The sequence below is a fragment of the Triticum aestivum genome, chromosome 5B, assembly GCF_018294505.1.
Source record: "Triticum aestivum cultivar Chinese Spring chromosome 5B, IWGSC CS RefSeq v2.1, whole genome shotgun sequence".
Classification (NCBI taxonomy): Eukaryota; Viridiplantae; Streptophyta; class Magnoliopsida; order Poales; family Poaceae; genus Triticum; species Triticum aestivum.
This window is the reverse complement of record NC_057807.1, coordinates 529722022-529748686: the sequence shown is the minus strand read 5'-3', so window position 1 is coordinate 529748686 and position 26665 is coordinate 529722022. Positions and strand designations below refer to the sequence as shown.

At 46.7% G+C, this 26665-nt stretch overlaps 5 protein-coding genes and 2 pseudogenes across 5 annotated transcripts; 4 read left to right on the top strand and 3 right to left on the bottom strand.

The window, feature by feature from the left end:
• Window positions 1-2239: 2239 nt before the first annotated feature.
• LOC123116764 (cortical cell-delineating protein-like) lies at window positions 2240-2885 on the bottom strand. Its single transcript, XM_044537672.1, has one exon. The coding sequence runs from the start codon at window positions 2851-2853 to the stop codon at window positions 2455-2457; it is 399 nt and encodes a 132-aa protein (XP_044393607.1). The 5' UTR covers window positions 2854-2885; the 3' UTR covers window positions 2240-2454.
• A 4690-nt stretch (window positions 2886-7575) lies between these two features.
• LOC123112941 (T-complex protein 1 subunit beta) lies at window positions 7576-11850 on the top strand. The gene is made up of 11 exons (XM_044534052.1): window positions 7576-7753; window positions 7861-7917; window positions 8286-8351; window positions 8461-8572; window positions 8750-8878; window positions 9594-9665; window positions 9945-10060; window positions 10219-10295; window positions 10411-10896; window positions 11003-11318; window positions 11402-11850. Exons 2-11 carry the CDS (start codon window positions 7861-7863, stop codon window positions 11546-11548), a joined length of 1578 nt encoding a protein of 525 aa, XP_044389987.1. The 5' UTR covers window positions 7576-7753; the 3' UTR covers window positions 11549-11850.
• A 1139-nt stretch (window positions 11851-12989) lies between these two features.
• On the top strand, window positions 12990-13658 carry LOC123112946 (auxin-responsive protein SAUR36-like). Its single transcript, XM_044534055.1, has one exon. It carries the CDS (start codon window positions 13083-13085, stop codon window positions 13500-13502), a length of 420 nt encoding a protein of 139 aa, XP_044389990.1. The 5' UTR covers window positions 12990-13082; the 3' UTR covers window positions 13503-13658.
• A 1865-nt stretch (window positions 13659-15523) lies between these two features.
• On the top strand, window positions 15524-16319 carry LOC123112945 (auxin-responsive protein SAUR36-like; annotated as a pseudogene).
• A 2050-nt stretch (window positions 16320-18369) lies between these two features.
• On the bottom strand, window positions 18370-19989 carry LOC123112943 (auxin-responsive protein SAUR36-like). Its single transcript, XM_044534054.1, has one exon. The coding sequence runs from the start codon at window positions 19343-19345 to the stop codon at window positions 18881-18883; it is 465 nt and encodes a 154-aa protein (XP_044389989.1). The 5' UTR covers window positions 19346-19989; the 3' UTR covers window positions 18370-18880.
• A 63-nt stretch (window positions 19990-20052) lies between these two features.
• Window positions 20053-20684, top strand: LOC123112944 (auxin-responsive protein SAUR36-like; annotated as a pseudogene).
• Window positions 20685-23576: 2892 nt separating this feature from the next.
• LOC123112942 (uncharacterized) lies at window positions 23577-25855 on the bottom strand. The gene is made up of 2 exons (XM_044534053.1): window positions 24583-25855; window positions 23577-24206 (listed from the first exon to the last, which is right to left on the bottom strand). Exons 1-2 carry the CDS (start codon window positions 25783-25785, stop codon window positions 23928-23930), a joined length of 1482 nt encoding a protein of 493 aa, XP_044389988.1. The 5' UTR covers window positions 25786-25855; the 3' UTR covers window positions 23577-23927.
• Between the last annotated feature and the right edge of the window lie 810 nt (window positions 25856-26665).

Sequence of the window (26665 nt, the reverse complement as noted above, 5' to 3'; positions counted from 1 at the left end):
GCTCATCTTTTCAATCGATTATTTCCACTATGTTACCGATTATTGGGGCAAACTGCCTTCTCCCCAGCGAGGTACATGTGTTGGTAACATTTGATTCGTTTGTCCATTTTGATTTGCAGTTTGGTTGATTCGACTATACGCGTAAGCCAGGATCGATATGTGGATTCACAGGGGATGGGGGAGAAGGGTTGGGGATTCCGGTCCCGCGACTCCTAGAGCTCCTCTCATCCTCCCGCTAGGGTTTCCCCCCGCCGCCGTCGGCCTCCTACAGCCGCCGGCCGCCGGCGCGGGCGCCCCAGCGCCTCCCCCGTCCCACTCCCCCTTCCCTCCTCCTCCCCGTACCCCCCCCCCCCCCGCATCGCCCCCTCGGGCAGGAAGACCGGGGCGGCTCCCCTACCGCACCGTCTAGTCCGTCCCGTACCTCCTCCTCCTGCCGCTGCCACCGGCCGGCGCGGTCGGGCGCTGCCCGCGGCGCCGTGGTCTGGCTGGCGGTGGCGGCCCCCTGCTCATCCCCGACGCAGATTCTCGATTCGTGCGGCGTTTCCGGTGGCGGTGTTCCTTGGCCTACGGCGGCCCATCGGCCTGGTGGCGGCTGGCGGCGACCTGTCGCGGTGGTGGCGACGCCCTTTGGCGGCGGGGCGGCGGGATGGCGCAGGTCGGCCGGCGGCATGAACCTGGCCCAGATCTAGGCCCTATGGGCCCCATCAAGGTCCTAGCGGGCCGGTCTTGGCGTTGCCTCACTGCTCTCTACGCGGTGATGAGGTGGAGCGGCTCGGACGATGGGCGGCGGCGCCGTTGGCACGTATTCTGCAGCGCGAAGGCGGGGGCTTTACGGGCATATGAGCGCCCGGCCGGACCTGTCTGCTCACGGGTCTGATTTGCCCCTGCTATTGCGTCCGATTGGTTACCATCGTTGACGGTGGATGTTGAGCCCTCCCGCGTACCGACGGTGCTGCTACCCTAGTCCCGCCTCCTCCTCATCATTGTGCAGACCCTACTTCGTGGTGTCGTGGTGAGACGGCGTGGAAGCATCAAGTCCGTGTTGGCGCAGGGTGGTGGTCGGTTTGGTGGCGAGCTCCGAAGCCCCTAAGGGGTGGGTTGGGATCGGAAGAAATCCCTGTCGGTTTGGCCGACACCGGTGTGGTGGCGCCTGTGGGTGTCGTCAGTCCTTCCTGGAAGGCGTCGGGGCGACCCTTCCTATCACCTCGCCGCGTACCGGGGGAAACCCTTCGCAGGAGCATCGTCGTCGTTGCATCCCTTCTTGGAGGTGTTGCTTGGTGCCGGCATTCCGGAGTCGTGGAGCTTGGCGGGAGTTCTCCGGTGGGCGCAGCGGTCGCGGGGCTTCTTCGTTTTTCGTTGATCCGCCGTTCTTGGCATTTGTTTCTTTTATGTTTTCTCCTCCGTTTCTTTTTGGCGTGACTGTGCTGCTTCCGCCCCAGCACCTATCTTTGGCTGTATCGTGGTGGTTGCTTTGAAATACAAAGCGGGGGGAAACCCTTTCTGGGTGATTTACAAGGGATGTCGTTGTACGGTTGGCCAGTGATAACAGTGGTGGATTTTTGTACTAATCAAAAGGAAATAAAAAACAATGACGCATATGATGTGATTAAGACCACTAAGATTCTCGAGATCTTTTTGTAGTTTGCACACCTTATAAACTACAACAATGGAATTGGTCACTATTCTGAATTATTCCTTTTACAAAGTGTTACTATATTGAGTGATTTGGATCTTGACTATTATTCATTTTATATGGCCATTTTGACTATGTTCAAAAGCAGACCATGAAGGACGATTCATGCAGGAAGCCAGGAACTATTCCAGCTCTTGGGCTTTCCAATTTGTTTTTCTTTTGAATTGTTTAAATCATCGTGTCGGTGATGCATGTTATAAAACAAATACAATAGTCACTGAATGTAATTAAAATTTGGCAGATAACTGAATTCAATTGTTATCATCTTCGCGACAACAAAATCGCGTAGCAACATGCAGGACATCATCTAGTTTATAGAGTTTGGACCCCACATGAACATAATCAACACATCTAACCGAACAAAGAAATCTCTTAAACCATCGATGATAAATAACTGCCAACATATGGTTCATAGTAAGATCCAAATGTCATAGATGTTTCCATAGACTATAGAACCAGTTGTAAAAATTCATAAATATGTCGTATATAGATAGATGGTTCAAACAATCAACTGCGATGACGTTTTGAATTATTTATAATGATCTCATATGTTGTAGGGAATATCTTCAATGAGACAAGCTCCATCTTGATAATTTTGATTACATAACATGCATGATACACTTATGTCAAACACACAAACATAACTCGAAATCTAAATATAGAATCTAAACATAAATTTATTAATGAGCTGGCATAGATGGGTATGCCTCACATGCATGGCAATTATGAGTATGCTTTGGAGAGGTATAGTTGATCATGGCTCATGGTGAGCAGGTGAAAGTAGAGGGATATGTCTTGTTACAATGGTTGAGTAGGAGGGTCAGGTCGACGGGAATGTCGACGGGGATGAGGCCAAGGAGGTTGGCCTTGATGGCAGTGCAAACACAGACTGCGGCATCTAGATCAGCCAACCCACTAAGCAGTGGGCAACATTGCTCGGTCTCCGGCACATTGATCCGGAGCTTGAGTAGCAACAACACATTGCTGCACACAGTTATCTTTAGTGGGTTGATTGGGCAGGAACCACCAATCGACGGCGCCGGTGCAACAGGTGGGGTAGGCACCAAAGGTGGTGCAAGAACCATTGGAGGGTTACCATGCACAATAGCAATGAGACCAATGTTGAGGGCAAGGAAGAGAGCAACTTTTGTTAGCGCCATTACTTAAGATTTGAAGCAAGCTAGCTGGTCGTTTCTTTGGTACATGTGTTGTTTGAGATGTTTCTGTTTCGTGGTACTTATAGCTAGAAAAAAATTAGTGGGTTTTCCGTTTCCGAAGACTAGTAAAATAGGCGGATTCTGGAACCCCAACCTGGCGAACTGAAACATCTTAGTAGCCAGAGGAAAAGAAAGCAAAAGCGATTCCCGTAGTAGCGCCGTTTCATCTAGGAAAAGAACCTAAAAATATTCCTTGACTTGAATAAAATCTGGATTGTGTTGTATAAGTGAGCATGAATTTCTTATCCTTTTGAGGAGCGGGAGAAATTGTTGGAATTCTATGAAAGAGTCCCGGGAGCCGCGGATCCTACTCTGGAAACTGAAATACCCACATTAATAGCGGGTCGAATTCCGGCATGGAATAGATCCGCAGATAAGAATATTTGTCTGGGTCCAAAGTTTCCATTTCCAGGCCTGATAGTCTTCAACTGAAAAAAGTAGGGCGGCTTGGTAAGCAAGCTACCTGTTATGTAGGCGCCAACTCCCAGTTCTTTCTCTTCTTTCTTTTTGATTTTTTTGGGTTTTCCCGAGCGACCGATCCTATCTGTGGTCGAACAGCTTGATTTCATCAAATTAAGGAAGGTTCTTTACATCCCCCAATATTTCAAGCAATCATTGATGACTCATAATTATATACCATACATACCTTATATTTGGTAGTAAATTATCACGTGTTCTCAAGGACGAATACAATATTTACACACTTCTTCGTTTGGTTAAATCTATTTAATTCAAATGCTATAAAAAGGAAGCTTCTACTTACTTCCTAATATATTTTGATAAACAAGGAAACATGTAATTGTTGGAATTATGTCCTCGATAGAGGCAATTATTTCTATTATTATATTTCCATGTTCATTATCAAATTATATTTTTGTTCTATAAGTGTGTTGGTTCTTGGATATGAGATGCATAGAAAAACCCAAATACATGTGTGGAAACATAAACACCAATGTGATCCCTAGTCATGCCTCTAAGACTTGCTCATTTTTATTGATGATGATCTTGTTTTCCTTATCATGAGCATTGTTATTATAAAAAGGATGATATCAGTAATGAGAAACATTGTTACCGAAATACCCTCAATGACACAATCTCCATCACAATAATTTAGATTACATAACATGATTCACTTGTGTCACGCACACACACAAACATAACTCGAAAGCTAAGTATGTATAATCTAAACATATATTTATTAATGAGTTGGCATAGATGGGTATGGCTCACATACATGACAGTTGGAGCATCTACACCCGGACCCCCCATATCCACCCCAAACGCATAGGCGGACTGTTGATACATCTCAAACGTAACTATAATCTTTAATTGTTATATGCTATTATATTATCATTTTTATATGCTTTCTATGTCATTATATATTATTTTTCTAGGCTAACATAATAATTTAGTGCCCAGTGCTAGTTTCTGTTTTCGAATGTTTTTGGATTTCTAAAAAAATCCATACCTATAGAAGTCCAAACACGACAAAACTTTTTGATAATTTTTTCTGGACAAAAAGAGACCCTACAAACTTTGGGGGAGGACGAGAAGACCCACAAGGACCCCACAAGGAAGAGAGCACGCCATGGGGTGTAGCGCGTGCCACCCTGGCTTGTGAGCCCCCTGTAGCTCATTTTCCCTAATTCATGGCCTATAAATTTCCACATATTCAGAAACCCTTGAAGCGAGACCCAAAATAATTTTATCGCCAGCCTCTATTCCGACGCGATCCCATCTGAAGCCATGTTCTCGGAGGGGGAATCATTGGGAAGGCCATATTCATCAACCTTGTTGCCTTCATACGCTTGCAACCAAGTAGAGAGGTTGTGCTATCGATCTTCTGTTGGAGGGATCGTTCAAGGGTGGTTTGCTGGATCGTCATCAATGGTTCGAGGGATTCCAACTATGATCTACACTGACTCATCTACTCCCATTGCACTCCAGAGTCGGTAACGATCGTTGATCCAAACCCTATATGCATCTTCATATTGTTCCTGGGTGATCGTAGGGCGCTTTTTTGTTTTCTTTTTTACTACGTTTTCTAACACTCGGTCCCATTAAGGATGCTTAGTACTGCTTTTGTTGCCTCATCCCCACAAACATCCTAGTGACACTGAAAAATGTGTTGGGTTTCCATTAGGGCCCTACACCTTTGTGGGGAACATCTGAAAAAGAGCAGCCTTCACCTCTTCGACCCCATAATCCTTATCGAGCTTGAAGTTCACCACTTGCGTCACCTTTATGGCTTTACCGCTGTCAAGGACCACGTCCATCCCTGTTACCCCTTCAGAAGTGTACAAACTTTTATAGAAATGGACTATGAGGTTATACAGCTCATGAACATCCATCACAACTATTCCATCAGACATAGTGAGTTGTCCTATCTTGTTCTTCTTCCTCCATCTGCTTGCCTGCTGATGATTTTTGTGTTGCTATCCCCCTGAACCCTTGGTCACTACTTCCACATGATCTCTTCCCTGTGATTCCATTAAGTGATTTTTGTTAGTAGTGGTGTTATCTCGTCCTGGCCACATGGCACCTGACCATGGGACCCAGTTGTCAGTTTTTTTGTCAAACGTCTCTAATTCAGTGATAATCCAGTGATCAGTAATTTTTGAAATTGTCAGCACAATAGTGGTGTTTTTATGAAGAGAAAAAACGAATGGTGGTGGTTTTGTGAATTAGGGTCCCAGTCACATCCACCACTTCTCGAAAGTCATTCATTCGCTTGGTGTCCTCTTCCGACCCCAACATCACTTCGATGTAGTACTTCGTTGAAATCACCAATACATAGCAGGGAAGATCTGACTCCGATATTTGGAACTTGATAAGTTTCCAAGTTGTTTTATCTCTCTTGTATTATCTTCTCGATAGATATTTGTAAGCTGCCATTGTTCTTCTCCATCTATTCCAATTTTCATATCAATATGATACTAGGAATTGTGATTGTAACATAATTATTCTAGTACATAGACAAACCGCCATTGCAACCATCACTCTCTATGACATAACAATTATCAAAGCCCAACCTAAACGCTAGATTATTTGTCATAGTGCTACCTATTTGAGTTTTTTATAGGCATAGCAATCGGGGCAGTCTTTTGCGATAACGTGTGTACCTCTCGAACTATCATGTGCTGCCAATCCCTCCATACCAGAGCCTGCCAATTTTTCATCACAATTCAACCTTTTTAGGGTGAAGTTCCATGTTTTGGTTTCTTCCTATCCCTTCACTTCACATATTGAGGTGGGAGAGGAGGGACATGTAGCCCGTCACCAGATTGCCCTTCCTTGGTAGCCGCGGCTTCTTGTGTGTTCTTCTTTCCGGTGACATCTTGTTCTAACCCGATCCTTAACATTAGCATGCACATTTCATGTACCAAGGTCCAGCTTCTTTGCAACACTTTCTTGGTCCTTCTCTTCACCTACCGGAGCTGACATATTATTTAATGGGCTAGTCGCCGAGTCGTCCAACTCGTCCTCTCCATCTTCATCCAAGCTTGCCTCCCCTGAAGGTCACTTGCGGGGCATGTTTCATGTGCCAGTCGAGCCATCACCACGGTCCCAACCTCACACACCCTTGAACGGCATGCCCCTGGATAGAGCAACAAAACCACCTCGAATAGCACTTCGACCACTAGAAAAATACCTTCTTACCAGTTACCGCCACCATATAGTCCTTATACTCTATCATCTGGCCGAAGGTTATGACCAAGGATGTTGCAAACTCCCAAAAGAAGCCGATCTTCTCGTACTTAACTGGCATAAATTTTTGCTCCTTCTCATTAAGGTTCAAGGGTGTAAACCTAAACCCTGTATGGGTTCATCTCCACATTGTTTACCTGGCCAACCCTACGAGCCATCTGATCAACAATGCCTTGCAACCTAGAGGTTAGAAGTATCATCAATCTGTGCCCAGACGTTGACCCGCTCTAGCTTGATTGATCATGGTTTTTCTTTTGCCACCATATTCATCAATAAGTACAACCAAGCCGCGGAAGATGCACAGAACCCTGGTGCATGACATTGTTCTAGTCGCCTAGGCAAAAGCACTATATCACGAAGAAATTGTCATCAACTTCCCCGACCTCCGGTTCATGTTCCAAGTTCCATGCATATTTCATAGTATCTTTGAATGCATCTGCACCAAAGAACTTGCTCGTGCTCACCTTTGCAACCGCCAACCATCTATCAGATTTGGAGAGACCCGAGATTTCCTCTTCGCCCACAAAAATATCACCAAGCTCTTTGTCTTTCATATTCATCGCTCCTTGTAGATCGATCTCAGCCCTACCCTTGCATTTTTCCTCCTGCTGCACCGTTCGGACTCCTTGAGGACGATGGTGCGGCCATCTGGCCGATGAGTGCAGTCGCGGGGCAGAGGATTATTATGAGATCAGAGGGACGGAAACAAGACTGACTAACCCGACGCCAACGAGGAGACGACAGAGTACAAAAACCCTAGACACCTAGGGTACAAGGCTGTCATAGTTTGCCTCTTTTTTTTTTAGAAAATATCGTAGTTTTTTTTTTGAATTGTAGTTTGCCTAATAATCGAGAAAAGAGAACTCTTTTGCACAGTTTTTTTAGGGTAGGTTTTTTTTAGCCGCCTAAGAGAAGCGGGCCGAGTCCACTGGAGGCCCAGCGGAGCGACGCGGCCGCACATTAAAAGGCGCTAGTCGCTACTAGAAGCGCCGTTTGAGCTGTGTTCTCTTCTGCGCCACTGCTCCCCGCCGCCGTCCCGCCTCCGCCGCCGCCGCCCCGCCGCCGCGTCCTCCCCGACGAACTACGGGACCGAGATCCGCCGGCCTCCCGCCTCGACCCGTCACCCGTCCCCGAGGTACTCCGCCCGGCCGCCCCCCAGTCCCCTTCTCCGTGGCTGGATCAGCGCGATGCGTTCCTGACATTTTTTCTTCTTCCTCTCTCTCTCTCTCTGTGGCTGGGCAGATGGAGAGGGTGCTCAAGGATGACGCCATACAGGAGAAGGGCGAGCGCGCCAGGATGGTGAGACGACCACCCAACCCCCCCTCTCTGATCCGCTCGGTTCCACTGTTGCTTTAGGTCGGTCCGTTCGTTCCAGGGTGCTGCTCTCCCAGCTGAGGGCTGAGTAAGGGCTAATTCGCGGAGCACCAGATCGGGCGCCCGAGCGTTCCCCGCCGCCGCCTAGTGGCTTTGCTTCATAGGATCTGTATGTAGGTTACTGTGGCTTACCGATGCTCTGTTGCCGTTGCAATGTGCTTTGCAACAGTGTGCAATGGGCTTACTCACCTCCTTTTAGACCGCAGAGGCTGTAGATTGCTTGCTTTGTCGAATTGTCGTTCAGCCTCTTTGTTATATGGGCTTCTAATTCATTCGGTGTCATCTCCTGGCAGGCATCTTTCGTTGGTGCCATGGCGATCGCCGACTTGGTCAAGACCACACTGGGCCCAAAAGGAATGGTATGTGTGTGCTGGTCTCAGAGGAAATGTGCATTTGGACAAAAGATAGCAGCCATTCAGATGCTAGTGTTTGTGTATTTCCCTTACACGATACCTTGTTAATATCCAGGACAAGATCCTTCAGTCGACTGGCCGAGGGCGGAGTGTCACTGTTACAAATGATGGGGCTACCATTTTGAAGTCCCTTCACATCGACAACCCTGCTGCCAAGGTCCTTGTTGGTATCCTTTTTGGTTGAATCTATTGCTTGGTGATGTTCATGCTGAGGTGATGCTTGTTTCTAGATCTGGCAGCATAGGCTTCTTATACCTTTTTCTGACCTCGTTTGATTACTTGGTTGTATGGATGTTCGTTGTCCCTAATTGAAAGAAGATGTAGTCCTTAATGATGATTCTTAGACATCTCTAAAGTTCAAGACGATGAAGTTGGTGATGGAACAACTTCTGTTGTTGTTTTGGCTGGAGAACTTTTGAGGGAGGCTGAGAAGTTGGTTAACATGAAGATTCACCCGATGACTATTATTGCAGGTAATCCTCATTTTAGACACAGTTTATCTAAAATGTTATCCCTAACAGGCTCACATTTAAAAATTGTGCAACATCTTAGTTACTACTCCATCTATTTCTAAATATAAGCCTTTTTAGAGATTCCAATATGGACTACATATAGAGCAAAATGAGTGAGTCTACACTTTAAAATATGTCTATATACATCCGTATATAGTCGGTATTGAAATCTCTAAAAAGGCTTATATTTAGAAACGGAGGGAGTACTTCAATACATGTTACTGAGTCTTGGTGAGTAATAATACAATAGCAACACTTTTTAGAGCAGTCGGACATGTGAAGTCTGAAAAATGAGATATCATGCTTACATACTTGTCTTTTGAATTAGTCATGCTTAAATGATTAAAAAGCAGCCCCCTCAGTCTAGGTAACTTCTGTGTTGATGCCATTTTGAAAGTACAAAATAGTATCTGAAAAACCAAAATGTGAAAGCAGTGCACTTCTGCATTGATGCCATTTTGTCAATGGAGAGCTACGACCATTAGTTTTCTGTTCAATTTCATGTTTGGCTTTTCATTTCTTATGTTGTTTTGTTTGATTATTTATGCAGAAACGATAGACATGACATTTAAAAGAGAAAACAGATACACATTGTAGAACTGTTTGCAAATTTTTAGCTAATCATTTGCTTACATGTGAACATCTCTAATGCTTTGTCATCTCCCTTAACTATTAGGTTACAGAATGGCTGCTGAGTGCGCCAGAAATGCTTTGTTGCAGAAGACCATGGACAACAAAGATAATACAGGTCACCTATTTAGTTACTTTCTCATATATGATTTCGTCACTATATTTGAGCACTGTGTAATCTTCTGTTAGTTATTACTTGCGTGGAACAAGTTTTATGTTTACTTCCTGGAATACTAGCTTATAGGACCTGGTATCATTGGTTGCCCTAGTTGGGACCTGGCAGTAATTTCAGCCAGATGTATAAATTTTATTGCACTCATTATGCTTTATAGTTTATGTATCAAGATTTCACCACCAGGAATATTCTTCTGACAATAAACCTTCATTGGTGCTGCAGACAAGTTCAGATCAGATCTCATGAACATCGCCATGACTACGCTTAGTTCGAAAATTCTCTCCCAGGACAAGGAGTATTTTGCTGAACTTGCAGTTGATGCTGTCCTCAGGCTTAAGGTAAAAAGGGCTGGGGGAAGTTGGTCATACCATATCTTTTCTATATGTGGGATGTTGTTTGAAGTCTAGTTCAGTAGTTCTTTATTATTCATTCACATTGTTACATTCTGTTGGTAAAATGTTGATTTGATATCATCACACTTGTTCACTGGTGGCAGGGTAGCACCAACTTGGAATCAATCCAAATTCTGAAGAAACCTGGAGGATCTCTTAAGGATTCGTTTTTGGACGAAGGGTATGTTCTTTCACAAACTATATTATGGGAACCTTGTTCTCTTTTATCCCTGATATATTATATATCAGTTCCAAGCAGACTGGTATCCGTTTAACAATCTGAATCTGTTTTGCAGGTTCATCCTTGATAAGAAGATTGGCCTTGGTCAACCAAAGCGAATTGAGAATGCTAATATTTTGGTTGCGAACACTGCTATGGATACAGATAAAGTTAAGATTTATGGGGCACGTGTCCGGGTGGATTCGATGTCTAAGGTTGCAGATATTGAAGCTGCTGAAAAGCAGAAAATGAGAGAGAAAGTTGAGAAAATCATTGGTCACGGGATCAACTGCTTTGTCAACAGGCAGCTAATCTACAACTTCCCCGAAGAACTTTTTGCTGATGCTGGCATCCTCGCAGTTGAGCATGCTGACTTTGAGGGCATCGAGCGGTTAGCTCTTGTCACGGGTGGTGATATTGCATCAACTTTTGACAACCCAGAGTCTGTTAAGCTTGGGCACTGCAAGCTCATTGAAGAGATTATGATTGGGGAGGACAGGCTGATTCATTTCTCCGGGGTTGCGATGGGGCAAGCTTGCACCATTGTCCTGAGAGGAGCAAGGTATGTCTTATTGGTGCAGCTCCTCATCATGCAGTGATAACATTGTATTATTCGGTCACTCTGTTTTATTTGGCCACACATTGAATATGTGACTTTTTGTCTGCAGTGAGCATGTGCTTGATGAGGCTGAGAGGTCCTTGCATGACGCCCTATGTGTGCTTTCTCAGACAGTAAATGACACACGTGTCATATTTGGCGGTGGATGGCCTGAGATGGTGATGTCCAAAGAGGTGGATGAACTTGCAAGGAGGACCCCTGGGAAGAAATCTCATGCGATTGATGCTTTTTCGCGTGCCCTGCAAGCCATCCCAACAATCATAGCTGACAATGCTGGCCTGGATAGTGCCGAGCTGATCTCCCAGCTCCGAGCCGAGCACCACAAAGAGAACAGCACTGTTGGAATCGACGTCATCAGCGGCGGGGTAGGCTCATCGTGACACCGATTTTGTATCTAACCTGTACCTGAGGGAGTTTGGAACTACTAACATGGTCCCCTGTTGTGCAGCTGGGAGACATGCAGAAGCGTGGCATCTGCGAGGCGTTCAAGGTGAAGCAGGCCATCGTCCTGTCGGCGACCGAGGCTGCGGAGATGATCCTGAGGGTCGACGAGATCATAACCTGCGCCCCACGCAGGAGGGAGGACAGGATGTGAGATACCCACAAGCCGTTTTGATGCTGGGCTATCTATGTATGGTTTGCCGAGTTGTGGATGGGTTACCGTGGGTCCACAGCTGCTTTGAAGTCTCCATTTCGATTGCTGTCGAGCCCTGGCCCCTAAGCGACCGGAACTTGTTGTGGGAGTAGATAGCATTCCGTAGGGAGTTGCTTTGGTTTTTTCAAGTTAATTTCCACTAGAGAAATATAGTTATGTGTATGCTGTAACCTTGTTTCAACTTCCATCTTTGCATTCGGAGGCGCTTCTTTCAGAGCATGCATGCACTGATGCAACTGTGAGTTTGCCATCTTGTCTGCTGTACTCAGTTGGACAGCAACCATTGCTAGCAGTGTATTGCTACCACTGTTCTGCAAGGTAAGAGACATGTATGACTGAAACTGGATCCAGTCCTGTTTGCAACTAGGTACAGATTAATTGCAATCTGCTATTGATTATTATTACTCCAGTAAAATAAAATATACTGGGATAAAGTATGTAGTGCTGGCCCCTAAAAAATGACTCCAGTAAAATAAAATATACTGGGATAAAGTATGTAGTGCTGGCCCCTAAAAAATGACTCCAGTAAAATAAAATATACTGGGATAAAGTATGTAGTGCTGGCCCCTAAAGTATGTAGTGCAAGCAACTTAAAGCCCCAGTATTCAGTTGATGGTCTGTTTGAGCAGTGGCATCTTTAGCTGGTGATCATTATCAGATGAGCAGCTGCCTCTACTGAGCCACATCCAGCTAGCTATGAGCCACATCAAGCTCACATAAAACTGTCGCTTGCTAGAACAAACTCAGTGATGTGCCTGGACCCCACATAACCAAAACATGTCCTCTTCACTACTTTCAAGAAGTACTAAAAAAATACTTTCAAGTTCAGAACCAAAGGGGTTACAGAAGTTTTTTCTTTTTGAGCGAAAGGGGTACAGAAAGCTGGACAACTCGATGATGAACATGTCCACAAGGAGCTTGCGTTGAAGGCCTTCCCTCAAGTGCCAAAGAAACTTGTCTACAAGGAATTAATACAGCTGTCTAAGAAACTCATCCACGCCATAACTGGGAAGTCTACGTTGCAAGTTCAGTACATGCACTAGAGCACAACAGCCGGCACACCACACCACACATCAGAGGCATCTGCTGTGATACATAACACGAGATGGGTTTGGTGTGGTTCTAGTCAAGATATGGACTCCTGTCACCACGTGAGATGACGAACATCAAACAGATCATGTGCTAGACCAGCACAAGCTTTTCAACACCAAACATTTGGCCCCGCCGCGATCTAATCCGAACTAATCACACCGCAACACTTGCATTGCATGCGCCCATCACATGGCCCTGTCCTGCGCCGACACAACGATGCCCTTCCCCTCGCCTCGCCTATAAATCCAGCAAACGGCTCAGCTCAACAGCATCACCTGATCGTTAAACATATCCGCCACCAGCTGAGCATTGCAACATCCATAGCAGACAGCAGCACACTTTCCCCAAATCTCCAGCTGAGAACCAACACCCAGCCAGAACCATGGCCGGCGCCAAGAGACTCGCTCAGCTGGCAAAGAGGGTGGAAGCGCTCGGGAGGAAGAGGCTCACCGCGGCGGCCAAGGAAGACCAAGGATGCTGCACCTCCGCACCGGCCAAGGGCCACTGCGTCATGTACACGGCCGACGGGAGGCGCTTCGAGGTCCCGCTGGTGTACCTCGGCACGGGGGTCTTGGGCGAGCTCCTGAGGATGTCCCAGGAGGAGTTTGGCTTCGCAAGTGATGGCAAGATCACGCTGCCCTGTGACGCCGTAGTGATGGAGTATGTCATGTGCTTGCTGAGGAGGAATGCCTCTGCCGAGGTTGAGAAGGCGGTGCTGAGCTCTATGGTGACGCCTTGCCACTACACTGGCCGTGTGATGCCTGTTGTTGTTGGAGCCAGCAGTCAGATTTGCTGTCTGTAGATGCTGAAGAACAGCAGGCTTAGACGCTGATGATGTCTTCTGTCTTGAGTAGTTTGCCTGGATAGTGTACGATAGTTAGATAACACACAATAGGGGAAGGAAAATTGTATGTAAAGCAATGTGATCATCAAAGCAACAACCAGCAGGAACGTGGTCAACCAGCACTTGCGGCCATTCCTCTCTGTTTTAGATGTCAATGGTTTCATACTGCTGCACAGAGAATAAAAAAAAAACAAGTTTCCATGCAATCTATCATCTAAACCAGGACATTAAAATGATCAAGAATTTGTGAATTAGTGAACTGGCCAGGTGGTACAGGAGCCACATTGTAGGATGAACCATCAGGAGAATATTTAGAAGCTATCAATACAAGAAGTAGGATAAAAATTACAAAATGGAAGAGAAAGCAGGCTGTACTCCACAAGTCAGATTTATTTTGGGGGGTAAAAGACACTGATGTTTAGCTGTTACTGAATTGCTGAATGTTCTACCCACAAAACTTTACAGAAGGTGTCGACAAAAGATTTAGCAGATGCCTGTTGTATATTCAGAATCTTCAGACATGCAGCTGGCTGAAGGCCCGAAGGAAAGTGCAGAGAAAGAGCTACGGAATGGCTACAGCCTACAAGTTAGGTAGGCCATCAAGAACTAAGATATGACACTGTTCCACAAGTTGTCTCTGCTGCATCAATTAAGATCGTCCCTTTCGCACCTAATCAAAATGTTAAGAACACGCATTCAAGTACAATCGCAAGTTCCAACTAAGTCAGCTTCTCATCTGATAAAGAAAAACTGTTGACAACTATAGGCCCATGGTTTCCTTCCAATTTCTTCCTCCGTCCCAAAATAAGTGTCTCAACTTTAGACATATTTTTTGACGGAGGGAGTATATATTAATATGAACTATGTTAAAGGATGTGACAAATAATGTATTTTTTTCCAGGAAAATTGTCTCTTTTCTATTATTTCCTGTGACAAACGAATCTTACATCAGACTCTACAGAACTCCTTCTCGGACCTAACCAAAAGAAATATTTCACTAGCTAAACTAGTAGCTAAGCACAGAGAGCAAATTGATGGCCGAGTCCCATCGATGGTGCCACGCAGCTAGCACAGTAGCTGTGGCCATCCTCAGCAATGGAGCTCAAGAACGCCCTCTCGACTTCCTCAGAGGCCTCTCTCCTGACCAGGCACAAGACGTACTCCATCACTGTGGCATCGCAGGGCAGCGTGATCCTGCCTCCATCGCTACCGCTTGCAAAGCCAAACTCCTCTTCAGACATCCTCAGGAGCTCGGCGAAGACCGTAGTCCCGAGGTACACCAGAGGGACCTCAAACCGTGCTCCGTCGGCGGCATACACCATGCAGTGGCCCTCATCGGCAACCACAGACGACGTTGTGCTGCAGCATTCGTCATCGGCCGTGTCTGAGGCATGCTGCTGGCGGCGGGCCCTGGCTCTGGCAACCAACATCCGCTGGCACTTCTTGGCCAGCTGAGCAAGTTTCTTTGGATGGATCATGGTTGAGTCTAATGTGTTCCTGACTGGCTAAATTTCAGTTTGGCTCTGAAACTCTGAAGGCGCGTTGTAGATTGTGATGTGGCATGCATATGAGATGAAGAAGTTTGTGTTGAGCAGGCCATGGATTTATAGTAGGAGGAGAAGGCTCAGGGAAGTGCATATGCGTGTGGGTTGTGTGTAGCTATCAGCGAGAGCGTTGGGCAGGGGACAATGCCATGAGCAGTGTTGTTGCAACTAGCTGCAGGCAGTCTGATGAATGATTTTGGTCAGATTTTCAAGCACTGATCCATGTCTGAAATGCGGTTCGGCTAGAGACCCCCATGGGGTCCTCAGTGCCATTTCCCCAGCAAACCCATCACGACGCTTGTAGGCGAGACGTCCAGCCCAAGCTCCGGCAAGTGCCAAACACTTGGCCCCAGCGGAACCTGATCCAGATCTCATCATGGCACCTCCAAAATGGCAGCAGCACATGTACCATGCGTCCATGCCCACAGCTTTGGCTCCCTGCCCAACCATCACATGAGACCGTGTGGGCGCTCGCTTTACCCTCGACCTATAAATCCATGGCTAAGTGCCCTCACCATCCGCAGATAAAGGCATTCCAAGCTCCCTCTCACAGAAAAAAGAAAGAATTTCTCCCGCTTCCAGAAACACAAATAAGCCGCCGTGATGAGTGCCAAGACACTCGCTTGGCTGGCCAAGAAGTGGCAGAGGGTGGCAGCTAACGGGCGGAAGAGGCTGACCTGGTCAGTCATCAACGTCAGCGGAAGAAACCGGAGGGTCATGCTGCAAATCATGCTCATCGGTGGCCGGCAAGGGCCACTTCATCGTGTACACCACCGACAGGGTGATGTTCGAGGTGCCACTTGCGTTCCTTGGCACGACGGTCTTCGGCGAGCTCTTCAGGATGTCCCAAGAGGAGTTCGGCTTCGCAGGCGTTGACGGTGGCAGAATCACGCTGCCCTGCGACGCATCGGTGATGGAGTACGTGATGTGCTTGCTCAGGAGAAGTGCCTCTGCAGAGATGGAAGCCGCGTTCCTCCACTCCATGGCGATGCCATGCCACTATCATGCGGCGGCACATCTGGGAGTTAGCCAGCATTTTGGTGTCTGCAGCTCCTGAATCCTGATTAGCATCTGCAGAGATATAGGAAAAAAAATGAAAAGGCAATTAGTTTATGTGAAGTATTTTGATCTTTTTTAGAAGATGGACAATAGTAAGAGACAATGTTCTTCCAAAGAAAAGAAATGCCATAGCGGAATTAATGACAAGTCCTTGGATATATTCAAGGGTGTGGCCCGGAACACTCAACTGCTCAGCTAAATGCAAGGAAGATACCAGGAAATGATCGGCACACAATATGCTAGAGACCATGCAGACCATGGGTGGACAATGAGATATGGAACTTCCCAGCAACTTGCCAGATCTGCAGCAATCAAAACACTGTTAAACTAACAAGCACCTAACATGCAGTTGCAGGTTGTAAGTGCAAAGTACACCCAAAAGCAATGAAGTGAGCTCCTCTTCACCTCATCCAATTGCAATCACACAATTGCTACAAAAGCACGAACTTCTAATCTCTTGATACAGGAGGTTGAACTGAATGAAACACCGCCACAAACGCTGGACCCCGGATGGCCCCACAAGGTCTCTGCCCGATTCAGCAGCGAAGACTGTTGTATGCATCTTATCACCCAGCCACTAGTCCACTATCCTTGCCTCCATTAGTGCCATGACCCAACAGAATCAAACGATTACATTGCCTCCTTCAGGAGCCACCGTTGCACGCATCAAGCTCATGGCCTTGTCCCCTGCCCAACGCAAATTAGTCATATGTCTATGCCTATATATTCATGGGCAGATGGGCTAGCTAGTAGTGCACCAACTTCATCAACAAACTCACAGCTTAAACATTTCTGAGCAACATACCTCAGAACCATGCCCAGCAGAATGAAATCTGAATCTCATTGCCTCCCTCCTTTGGGAGCCACCATTTCACGCACCGAGCTCATGGGCTTGTCCCCTGCTGCCCAATGCAAATTAGTCATACGTCTATGCCTGTATATTCATGGGCTTCATCACCAAACTCACAGACTAAGCATTTCTGAGCAACATACCTCAGAACCAAGAACGCACAGCCATGACCACGATCCATCCTAAAAGATTTGCTCAGTTGGTGAGGAAGTGGCAAAGGGTCAGGACAACATCCAGCGACAACGAAGCAGGCTGCACGACACCACAGGTCACAGATAAAGGCCACTGCGCGGTGTACATGGCCAATGCCAGGAGGCTTAAGTTCTCCTTGACTTGCCTCACCAAGACAATCTTCGGCGAGCTGCTAAGCATGCCCCAGGAGGAGTTAGGGTTTACATGCGATGGCAGGATCACATTGCCCTTCGATGCAGCGGTGATGGAGTATGTCATGTGCTTGCTCAGAAGAAATGCATCAGAGGAAGTAGAGAGGCCGTTCCTGAGCTCTATAGTGATGCCTTGCCAACATCCAAGCAGTACGGTGTCACTGCACCAGCAGCTTGCAGTCTGTAGCTCCTGAATATATAGCAAGCTTTTCCCTCAATTTTGAATGTTTTTCCGCGATGTAAAATAGTTCAACACTGCGGAATGGAAATTGCATATTAGTATACCAGCTTATAGCATCCTACAAAGTACCATAAACTACAAGTCTACAACCATATATCATTAGGACATAGGGCGCAAGAAAGCGATTTACTTTAACCTCGGGATTCAGAGTACAAAAGCTAACGCCTAACAAGCAGCACTACCATTAAGAAAATCAAAGATATGATTATATTGCATGCTAAATAAATAAATAAATAATCCAATTTCCTGTTGCACTTATCTTAAAAAAATGTACTGAATCTGTATACAAGAACAACAAATACTACCCTTTTCAGAAGAAAATAGTCCAAGGAAGTTACCGTACAATATGTTCAACAACAGGGTTTATTTGATTTCTGGGTATTGTCTACAAAATAGAAGATCAAAAGCAAATATCAGGTAGATGTGTGATATCCTACTTTCTTCAGAAATTATCAAGTTTCTTCCCAAACTGAACTGATGTGCTGCAAAAAGCAGTTAGGGCATATTCCTTCTGGCCTGTATTTTCACTTGGAGTGTGGCGAGCCGACGAGAGGACACCCAGCTCACGCAGTGGCGTAGCCAGCCCAATAAGCCAGGGTGGTCCATCAATAGAAATATTTACATAAGTTTGTTCATTTTTAAAGAAATATCTTTTTACTACACTATATAAAAGCCATGGGGAAATTCCAGGGTGGTCCATGGACTACCCTGGCCACCCCCTAGCTACGCCGCTGAGCTCACGCAAGTAGCTAGTCTCCGGCACAAGGGAAATGGTACCCAGAAGCGCATGCTTCCTCAGCAGCGGTGGAAGCGTTCATCTTTCAGGCAACAGACTGCAGTTCCTACCTCAAGAATCTATAACCAGCTCAACCCACCTCCATCTGGGACACGTGATTCAAATCCGACCGTTCTAGGTAGAGGTAGGGACAGCAGTATGCTGATCGTTCATCCAATCCTCCCATCCGCATTCCCTTCACTGCGCCATCACCGCGTTCTGCCACCTTCTGGTCAGGCACACCCTCTCCTGCTTCCTTCCCCCGCATATCATACCGACAAACTTCCAGCCCATGGTTTCTTTCTACTGTCTTCAGTACTCTATACGACGAACTGCAGCTAAGGCCAAAGTATGTGTCAAATAGCCAAATTTCTCTCAGTAAAATAGTATCTTTTGTATCATTTCTCATGATAGTAGGATCTTACATCAGACTGTACAGAGATCTTCAGGTTCTAACAAAAAAAATCACAAGATAAGCTAGTAGCTAAGTACAAAGAGCAAATTGATGGCTGAGTCCCATCGATGGCGCCACACAACTAGCACTGTAGTTGTGGCAATGCTCAGCAATAGAGCTCAAGAATGCCCTCTCAACCTCCTCAGAGGTCTCTCTCCTGATAAGGCACAAGACGTACTCCATCACCATGGTGTCACAGGGCAGCGTGATCCTGCCTCCATCGCTGCCGCTTGCGAACCCAAACTCCTCCTCAGACATCCTCAGGAGCTTGGCGAAGACCGTCGTCCCGAGGTACGCCAGAGGGACCTCAAACCGTGCTCCGTCGGTGCTGTACACCATGCAGTGGCCCTCATCGGCAACCACAGATGACGCTGTGCTGCAGCAATCATCATCGACCATGTCTGAGGCATGCTGCCGGTGGCGAGCACCGGTCCCGGCTGCCAACATCCGCTGGCACTTCTTGGCCAGCTGAGCAAGCTTCTTTGGATGGATCATGGTTGAGTCTGATGTGTTCCTAGCCGGCTAAACAAATGCCGCTTGGTTCCGAAAGTCTGAAAGTGTGTTGTAGAGTGTGATGTTGTTTACAGATGAGATGAAGTTTGTGCTGAGCAAGCCATGGATATATAGAAGGAAGAGAGGGATCAGGGCAGTGCATATGTGTGTAGGTTGCGTGTAGCTATCAGCGAGAGAGTTGGATCACATTTGCTATCAGTGAGAGCGTTCGGCTGGGCCTGGGGACAATGCCATGAGTGCTCCATGTGCAGTGTGGTTGCAATTAGCTGCAGACAGCAAATGTGATGGAATGATTTTGATGAGATTTCCAAGCACCACCCATGTCTGAAATGTGCTTCTGGCTAGAGAACCCCATGGGGTCCTCGTGCTCGTGCCATTTTCCTAGCAAACCGATCACCATGGCTGTGCAGGCGGGGCGTCCAGGCCAAGCTCCGCAAGTGCCAAACACTTGGCCCCAACAGAACCTGATCTGGATCACATCATGGCCACCAAACCACAGCACCACATGTACCAATGAACATGGCATTGTCGCCTGCCCAACCATCACACACTTCACCTTGCTTTACCCTTGAGCTATAAAATCCATTGCTAAGTGCCCTCCAAACACCACCTCTTCATCCACAGAAAAAGGCATTCCAACCTTCAATAGCAGAAGAATTTCTCCAGTTTCCGAAACACAAGAAACTACCATGATGAGTACCAAGACACTCGCTCGGCTGGCCAAGAAGTGGCAGAAGGTGGTTGCTATGAGGAGGAAGAGGCTCACCGGGTCGTCATCAAGGTCTGCGGAAGAAACCAAAGGGTCTTGCAGCACATCATGCTTCTCAGTGGCCGGCAAGGGCCACTACATCGTGTACACTGCTGACAGCGTGAGATCTGAGGTGCCACTTGCGTTCCTCGGCACGACAGTCTTCAGCGAACCCTTCAGGATGTCCCCAGAGTAGTTCGGCTTCGCAGGCATTGACAGTGGCAGAAACACGCTGCTGTGTCATACATCGGTGATGGAGTATGCCCTGTGCTTGCTCAGGAGAAGCGCCTCTACAGAAATGGAGGCCGCGTTCCTCTACTCCATGGTGATGCCATGCCACTATCATGCTGCGGCACATCTGGGAGTTGGCCAGCATTTTGGTGTCTGCAGCTCGTGATCACCATCTGCAGAAACATAGGGATATAGGGAAAAAAGAAAATTGTTTATGTGAAGCGTTTTGATCATGCAAGTGAAGAAGCAAACAAGGAAGATGGGCTGTAGTAGGGACGCTGTTGTTTCAATGTGTATATATACATTTTGCAAAGATAAATGATTGATCACTGGTTTTTAGGACCTAAGCACGAAGCATTGCTGAAAAATTCTTCTGCATAGATATATAGCCTCAGACCCCAAAATATTACAAAGGAACATTGACGAGGGCTACAAAATCTTCACAGATAGAGAAGGAAACTGACCATTTGTAGAAAAGTTCTGTGTTTTAATCGACCCAAGATAAAGTTGTCAGGTTACATTTGAATTGGGATTACAGTGGAACATTGACAAGGGCTAGAAAATCTGCTAATGGGCAAGGAAACTGACGGTTTGTAGAAAAGCTGTGTTTTATTCGACCAAAGATAAAACTGTTGAATTGTATTTGAATTGGGACGGGAAAACCTGCTAATGTGCAGAAAAAGATCAGTAATCAGAGAAATTGAATGAGCTCATCCACATTTGTGTTTGGTCAATCTAGGTACCACACAACCACTAGTTATGTCACTGTCATGGACAATGCAACTTCAGGTACTAACAAAATGAGCCCTGCGCTGCAACTTACATTACTGCAGTCCATGAACCAATGCCGCCAGAAAAAAAAATAGTGACATGAACTAATGACAGCTCCATAGAGATGGACCTGATGCCATTCTGGCCCTGATGGTTACCAACTGGTTGGCCCATAGGAAAACGCAATGGTGGCCCATAGGAAAATGCAATGGAGACACCAGGAATGGCTGTCACATGCGATGCTGAAGGTCATGCAGACGATGAGATATGGAGCTGTCAAGGTAACTTGCTAGATTTGCAGCAATCAAAGCACTGCTAAAGCAAACATCAAACACCTATCATGCAGCTGAAGCTGTACTCACCTATTCAGAGATGATTACTGCACCGAAGGGACCCCAGATGGTTTGCTCTACACCTCTGCCCAGTTCAGCAGCAAGAACAGTAGTACGCATCTGGTTGCCTAGCCACTACCTTTGCCCCCTAGTGCCAGGCCCAGCAATATCTGATCTGAATCTCACTGCCTCCCTTGGAGCCACCATTGCAACCACCAAAATCATGGCCTTGTCCCCTGCCAAATGCCAATGAGTTATATCTCAATGCCCAGATATTCGTGGGCTAACTAGTAAGACACCGTCGCTTCAACAACAGTCAACAAACCAAGCATCCCTAAGCAGCAACATACCTGAGACTAGAACCAAAGAACCCAACTATGATGCACCCAAAGAGGCTTGCTGAGCTGGCGAGGAAGTGGCAGAGGGTCAAGACGACCAGTTGACCACTGCCAGAGACGACGAAGCATGATGCGTGACACTGCCTGTCGCAGATAAGGGTCACTGCCAACGGGAGGCGGTTCGAGGTGCCGTTGGCATACCTCAGCACGACGATCGTTGGCAAGCTAATCAGGATGTCTCAGGATGAGTTTGGGTTCAGAAGTAACCATTTCGAGCCAATTAACAGCTACCCTAATTCTTTCACTGTTTCACAATCCATCATCCATGCGGTTCTCTTAATGATACAGGATGAAGTTTTCATGTTAGAAATATCATAAGGTTATTTATTAGTCAGGCATTATATACCAGTTAAAAAAATAAAAGCATGTTAATGGACTCTTCAAAGTGGATACTGTCAAGAGTATGTGAAATACTGTTACGATAAATTTTGAAGTTTAAAACACAGAACTCTAGTGCATTAGTAAGTTCAGTGGACACTTGAGTCTGACTGAATCTAGTAAACAATGTCTGCACAAGAAATCTTCATTGTAACCAAATAAATGGCCATACAGAGGCTTGAATAGCTGATGTTCCACCAAGACATGAAAAAAAGGAGGACAAAACCATTACGCAGACCACATAGTTGCTAGAATTCAAAAGCTATGAGCAGGCAAGGAAGCGGTTAAGAGAGCAAGATAAATCCAGGAAGAATCATCTGTGGACCGCAGACCAGAGGAGATCTGGAACTCAAAACAACGACCAGCTGATGTAGAAGTGATTAAGTAAGTTGATTATGCACCAATTATAAATAAGTGTCACAAAGAATGGTATCAGATTAGTGGACAAGCCCCCAAATCTATTGATCCAGTGAAAAGCTAAGACTTTATTGGTTAAGTAAACAATATTATTATTGGTTCACTTTCCTATATATATCTCATCAACAGGTTGAGGCTGTGTTCACAGGTTAGCTGCAGATGTCAACAACAATCACAAATAAATCTCATAGGGAAAAGCACAGAAGCTCTAGTGTATTAGAAACTACATTGCCACTAGAGTCTGACGGCATCTAAAAAACAATGTTTGCAAAAGAGGCCTCAAGAAGAGCACAAAACTGGGCACATAGTCCACCAAGAATAAGATAACTGAAGAAAGGAACTATGTATTGTAGACCCTAGAGGTGCTGAAAATCAAAGAAGTGAACAGCAGATACGGAAGCAATTAAGAAAGATAGATACCAGACGAATTTATTGACTGACTGTAGATCATATGGAATCTAGAAATCAAAATGATGACCACCTGATACAGAATTGATTAAGAATGTGTCATGAAAAATGCTTTCTGAAGTTCTGATTAATAGAAGAGCTGCCAGATCTGTTGGGACAATAAAAAAATGTGAACATTTGATTAGATGAATAGCCGTTGCTTGTACCCATTAGCCTGTATGTCATCAATGGGTTGAATAGCCTGAAAAACGTATCAACGCTACGCATCAATAGGCTAAACTTATAAATAAGGATGAAGAAGCACCAGTTTGGGACCTTGTACTTGTATGTTTAATGTTTCATCAGTATTAACTGCTAAGTAGAACTTAGTCTTTAAAGTACGCAAACGAGCTGACTTCTCTGCTTAATAAACATCAAATGGTGACTGGTAAACTTACAAAAATAAGCGCTGCACCTTCAGTGAAATCGTTACCCATTTCAGATATAAAACCAAGCAGAAGGAAACTGACTGCCATTATGGAAGAACAATGTTAAAAAGGACATAAAACTGAGAAATAATAAAATGGCAGGACCAAGAAAAGATATAGTGGACCCATGACAGATAAGTACTCAAGCTAAGAAGCAAAGTGGGTCTCAACTCAATGATGCACAGTTAAACATACTGATGGTTACACTCATTAGCCATAGCTTACGTCTCCAGTGCTCCCTTGCTAATTGCTACCCTACTATTATATGAAACTAGTACATGCTGTTGTCTCCACACCGTCCAAAAACTGAAGCGCCAGCACATATAAACATAAGCTCGTCTCATCAGAAGGAATACACCAAGATCACTACAAAGGGGCTGGTTCAACTGGCAAAGAAGTGGGCACAAATTGTCATCACCTCTCTCTTTCTGGCCTTCTTCTGTAGCCATCAATGTCGGCACTTATCCTCAAGATACAATCTCTCGCAGTTGTCAACTGTGCTGCTAGAGACTTTTTCTCATCCTCAATAGAAAGTAGAAATGACTCTATCTCCGCAACTTTTGCCCCATCATCATTAATAAGAGCTTCTTTATATGACCGCAATGCTGTGACAAGAACAGAGGGAGCTTCTTCTGGGCCCGCTGGACCATCATTCGCCACATTCTCTCCGGTAACTTTGTTTTCTAAATCTTCCTGAGACATAAAATGATTTCAGTGTAAGTAAGGATTCAAGTGTTTGATAGACATATTGTGCAAGGTTAAAGACACCAATGATACAAGAAAGATCTTAAGAAACAAGGTGCAGGATGGATTTATTTACACTGTTTCAAATAGCCCGCTATAGCTCCGCTATAGCACGCTATAGCATTTATAAAAGGTCTTGCGCTAAGAGACTTTGGTCCAAATAAATGAACAAACATTTTAAATAGCGCGCTATAGCTCCGCTATAGCATGCTATAGCATTTGAAAGAGGTCCGGCGCTAAGATGCTTAGCGCGCTATTTAAAACTTTGTTTATTTAGCAATGATCGAAGATCAAAGCAACAGAAGTGAAATAAGGACGGACTCACCTTGTTGCCTACCAAAGAAGGAGGCCACGCCATGATGTAAGGATGAGCAGTGTTTGTATACTTATTATCAAAAAGCTTGTTCAGCTTTGCTGTTTCCAGGCAGAGGGAATGGAGGGACTCGGTGTACCCATCATACTTAGTAGACACGTACACAAAGCCCTCAATGACATCCTCGATCTGCACTGTGGTATAATCCTCTGCTGAAATCTTAGTGTCATCCACAAATGTACTCAGCGGAAAAGTACCTTCCTGCATCCATTTCTCAACACCATCATCATCAGCTCTCCAAAGCCAAACAATAAGCGTTTCTGTCTCTATGACAGCCAGGCAGAGCTTTCCATCCTTGCTATGACCCAAACTCACACTTAACAGCGTAGGGTCCATCTCTAAGAATGGCGGCAAATCCACTCTGGAGAATTGCATTGTTGCAGTGTTGAGAACGAGTACATAAGCTTTACTCGCGTGTCTCCAATAAACGAATCCTTTCAGCTGTGTACCAGGGAGAAACGGGGGATCGCTGTCTTCATCGTCCTCAGGTTGAGATGGCTGGGGGGTCTCCACCCACGGCAAGATCTGCCACTCCCTGGTGGCCGGTGAGAAAACAGCTAGACGCGCCGGCACTTGCTCCGGCTTGTTCCGGTGTTGGACACAGATCATACGGGCCTCCTGGTCCTCTTCGGATAAGAAAATGAACTCAGGCAAGGCGTTGACGAGGATCCCGTTGGTGGTCGGAAAGGGGAAGAGATGCAGTGCCTGCGTAAGGGGGTTGTAAGCAGCGACCTGGTATGTAGACAGGTTGACGAGGACGACGCAGCCACCGTAGCAGGTCTCTATGTGCCATCCGGGGGAGGAATCGCTGTCCTCCGGGAGGCGGGTGAGGAGGAAATCGGCGCCGCGGACGGCGGCGGCGAGGTCCGGGTCGGAGCGGCTGCGGAACGGGACGAAGGGATTGCTACGGCAGGAGTCGATGAAGAATCCGAGGAGCTGGGGCTGGTGGAGCGCGCGGAAGCGGCGGCGGAAGGCGGGGGACGAACGGACCGCGTCGAGGAAGGTGCGGCAGGCGAGGGCGGCGCGGACGAGGCTCGGGAGGGAGGGGAGGCGGAGGAAGATCTCGAGGAGGAGGTCGTCTCCGATAGCGGTAATCGTGGTGGGGGACGGTGTCGGGCGTTTCGCCGGCGGCGCTAACCCTAGCTCTGAGGCCATGGCTGTCGAGCTCGAGCTCGAGAGCAATGAGAATTTTCACTCAGAAAGAAAGGGGAAGGGCGCTGATAGGCGCCGGTGCGCCGGCCCAAACTTGGGCCGGTCGCACCCTGTCCGTTCGATTATTTCACTCCCAACCGTTTAGATTCTATCCTTCCTTCGTCCCTAACCTTCCGTCCCACACAGTGCGCGCAAGGGAAAAGCTCGCAGCTGTCGCACACTACGTCTCCTCTGTCGGGCTCCTTCGCAAGACGCGGCGGCCGGGTTCGTCAACGGCGCCGGCCCTGGCAGCACCAGTGCTGGTGTCAGCTTTGTCGTCCCTGTCTACTGCCTAGCGTTCGATCTAGCACGCATTAAGGGCCCTGATTAGCGCGGGATTAGGTGCATCGTCTTCCTCCCTTCCCACACATGCTTGGAGAAGAAAAAGAGGACCATCCCCGCGGCGCTCGCCTGCCCCTCGCGCTCGCCCCGTGCTCGGCATATGCAGCGCCACCGCCGAGTGCGTAGATTCGCCGCCGGGTAGATGCAGCTTCGCCCTTGCCCCTCCCGCCCGCTTGCAGCTCCGGCATGTATGGTGGTAGCTCCGTCGCTTGATGGTTGCAACACCTCGTGCCCCAGCTCACCCGTCGCCGTAGTAGCACCGTTATGTTGTTGGCCGTAGCTCGCACCATCGTCAACATGTCGCGCCGGTTGAAGCTTTTTTGCATGTCGGTTGAAGCTTTTTTGCATGCCAGTTGAAGCTTTTTTCGCGCTGGTTGAAAATTTTTCCACGGTTTGAAGCTTTTTTCCAACATCGATTGAAGCTCTTTCCATGGTTGAAGCTTCCTCCTTCGCCGGTTGAAACTTTTTCACATACTGGTTGAAACTTTTTCTGTTATTGAAA

Excerpts from the sequence above, each read along its gene's own strand:
- LOC123116764 (XM_044537672.1), bottom strand. The coding sequence starts at position 2,853 with ATGGCGCTAACAAAAGTTGCTCTCTTCCTTGCCCTCAACATTGGTCTC.
- LOC123112941 (XM_044534052.1), top strand. The coding sequence starts at position 7,861 with ATGGAGAGGGTGCTCAAGGATGACGCCATACAGGAGAAGGGCGAGCGC. Across the intron at positions 10,296-10,410 it reads GATTCGTTTTTGGACGAAGG|GTTCATCCTTGATAAGAAGA; the intron begins GTATGTTCTTTC and ends TCTGTTTTGCAG. Across the intron at positions 10,897-11,002 it reads ATTGTCCTGAGAGGAGCAAG|TGAGCATGTGCTTGATGAGG; the intron begins GTATGTCTTATT and ends TTTTGTCTGCAG.
- LOC123112946 (XM_044534055.1), top strand. The coding sequence starts at position 13,083 with ATGGCCGGCGCCAAGAGACTCGCTCAGCTGGCAAAGAGGGTGGAAGCG.
- LOC123112943 (XM_044534054.1), bottom strand. The coding sequence starts at position 19,345 with ATGATCCATCCAAAGAAGCTTGCTCAGCTGGCCAAGAAGTGCCAGCGG.
- LOC123112942 (XM_044534053.1), bottom strand. The coding sequence starts at position 25,785 with ATGGCCTCAGAGCTAGGGTTAGCGCCGCCGGCGAAACGCCCGACACCG. Across the intron at positions 24,207-24,582 it reads CTTCTTTGGTAGGCAACAAG|GAAGATTTAGAAAACAAAGT; the intron begins GTGAGTCCGTCC and ends TTTATGTCTCAG.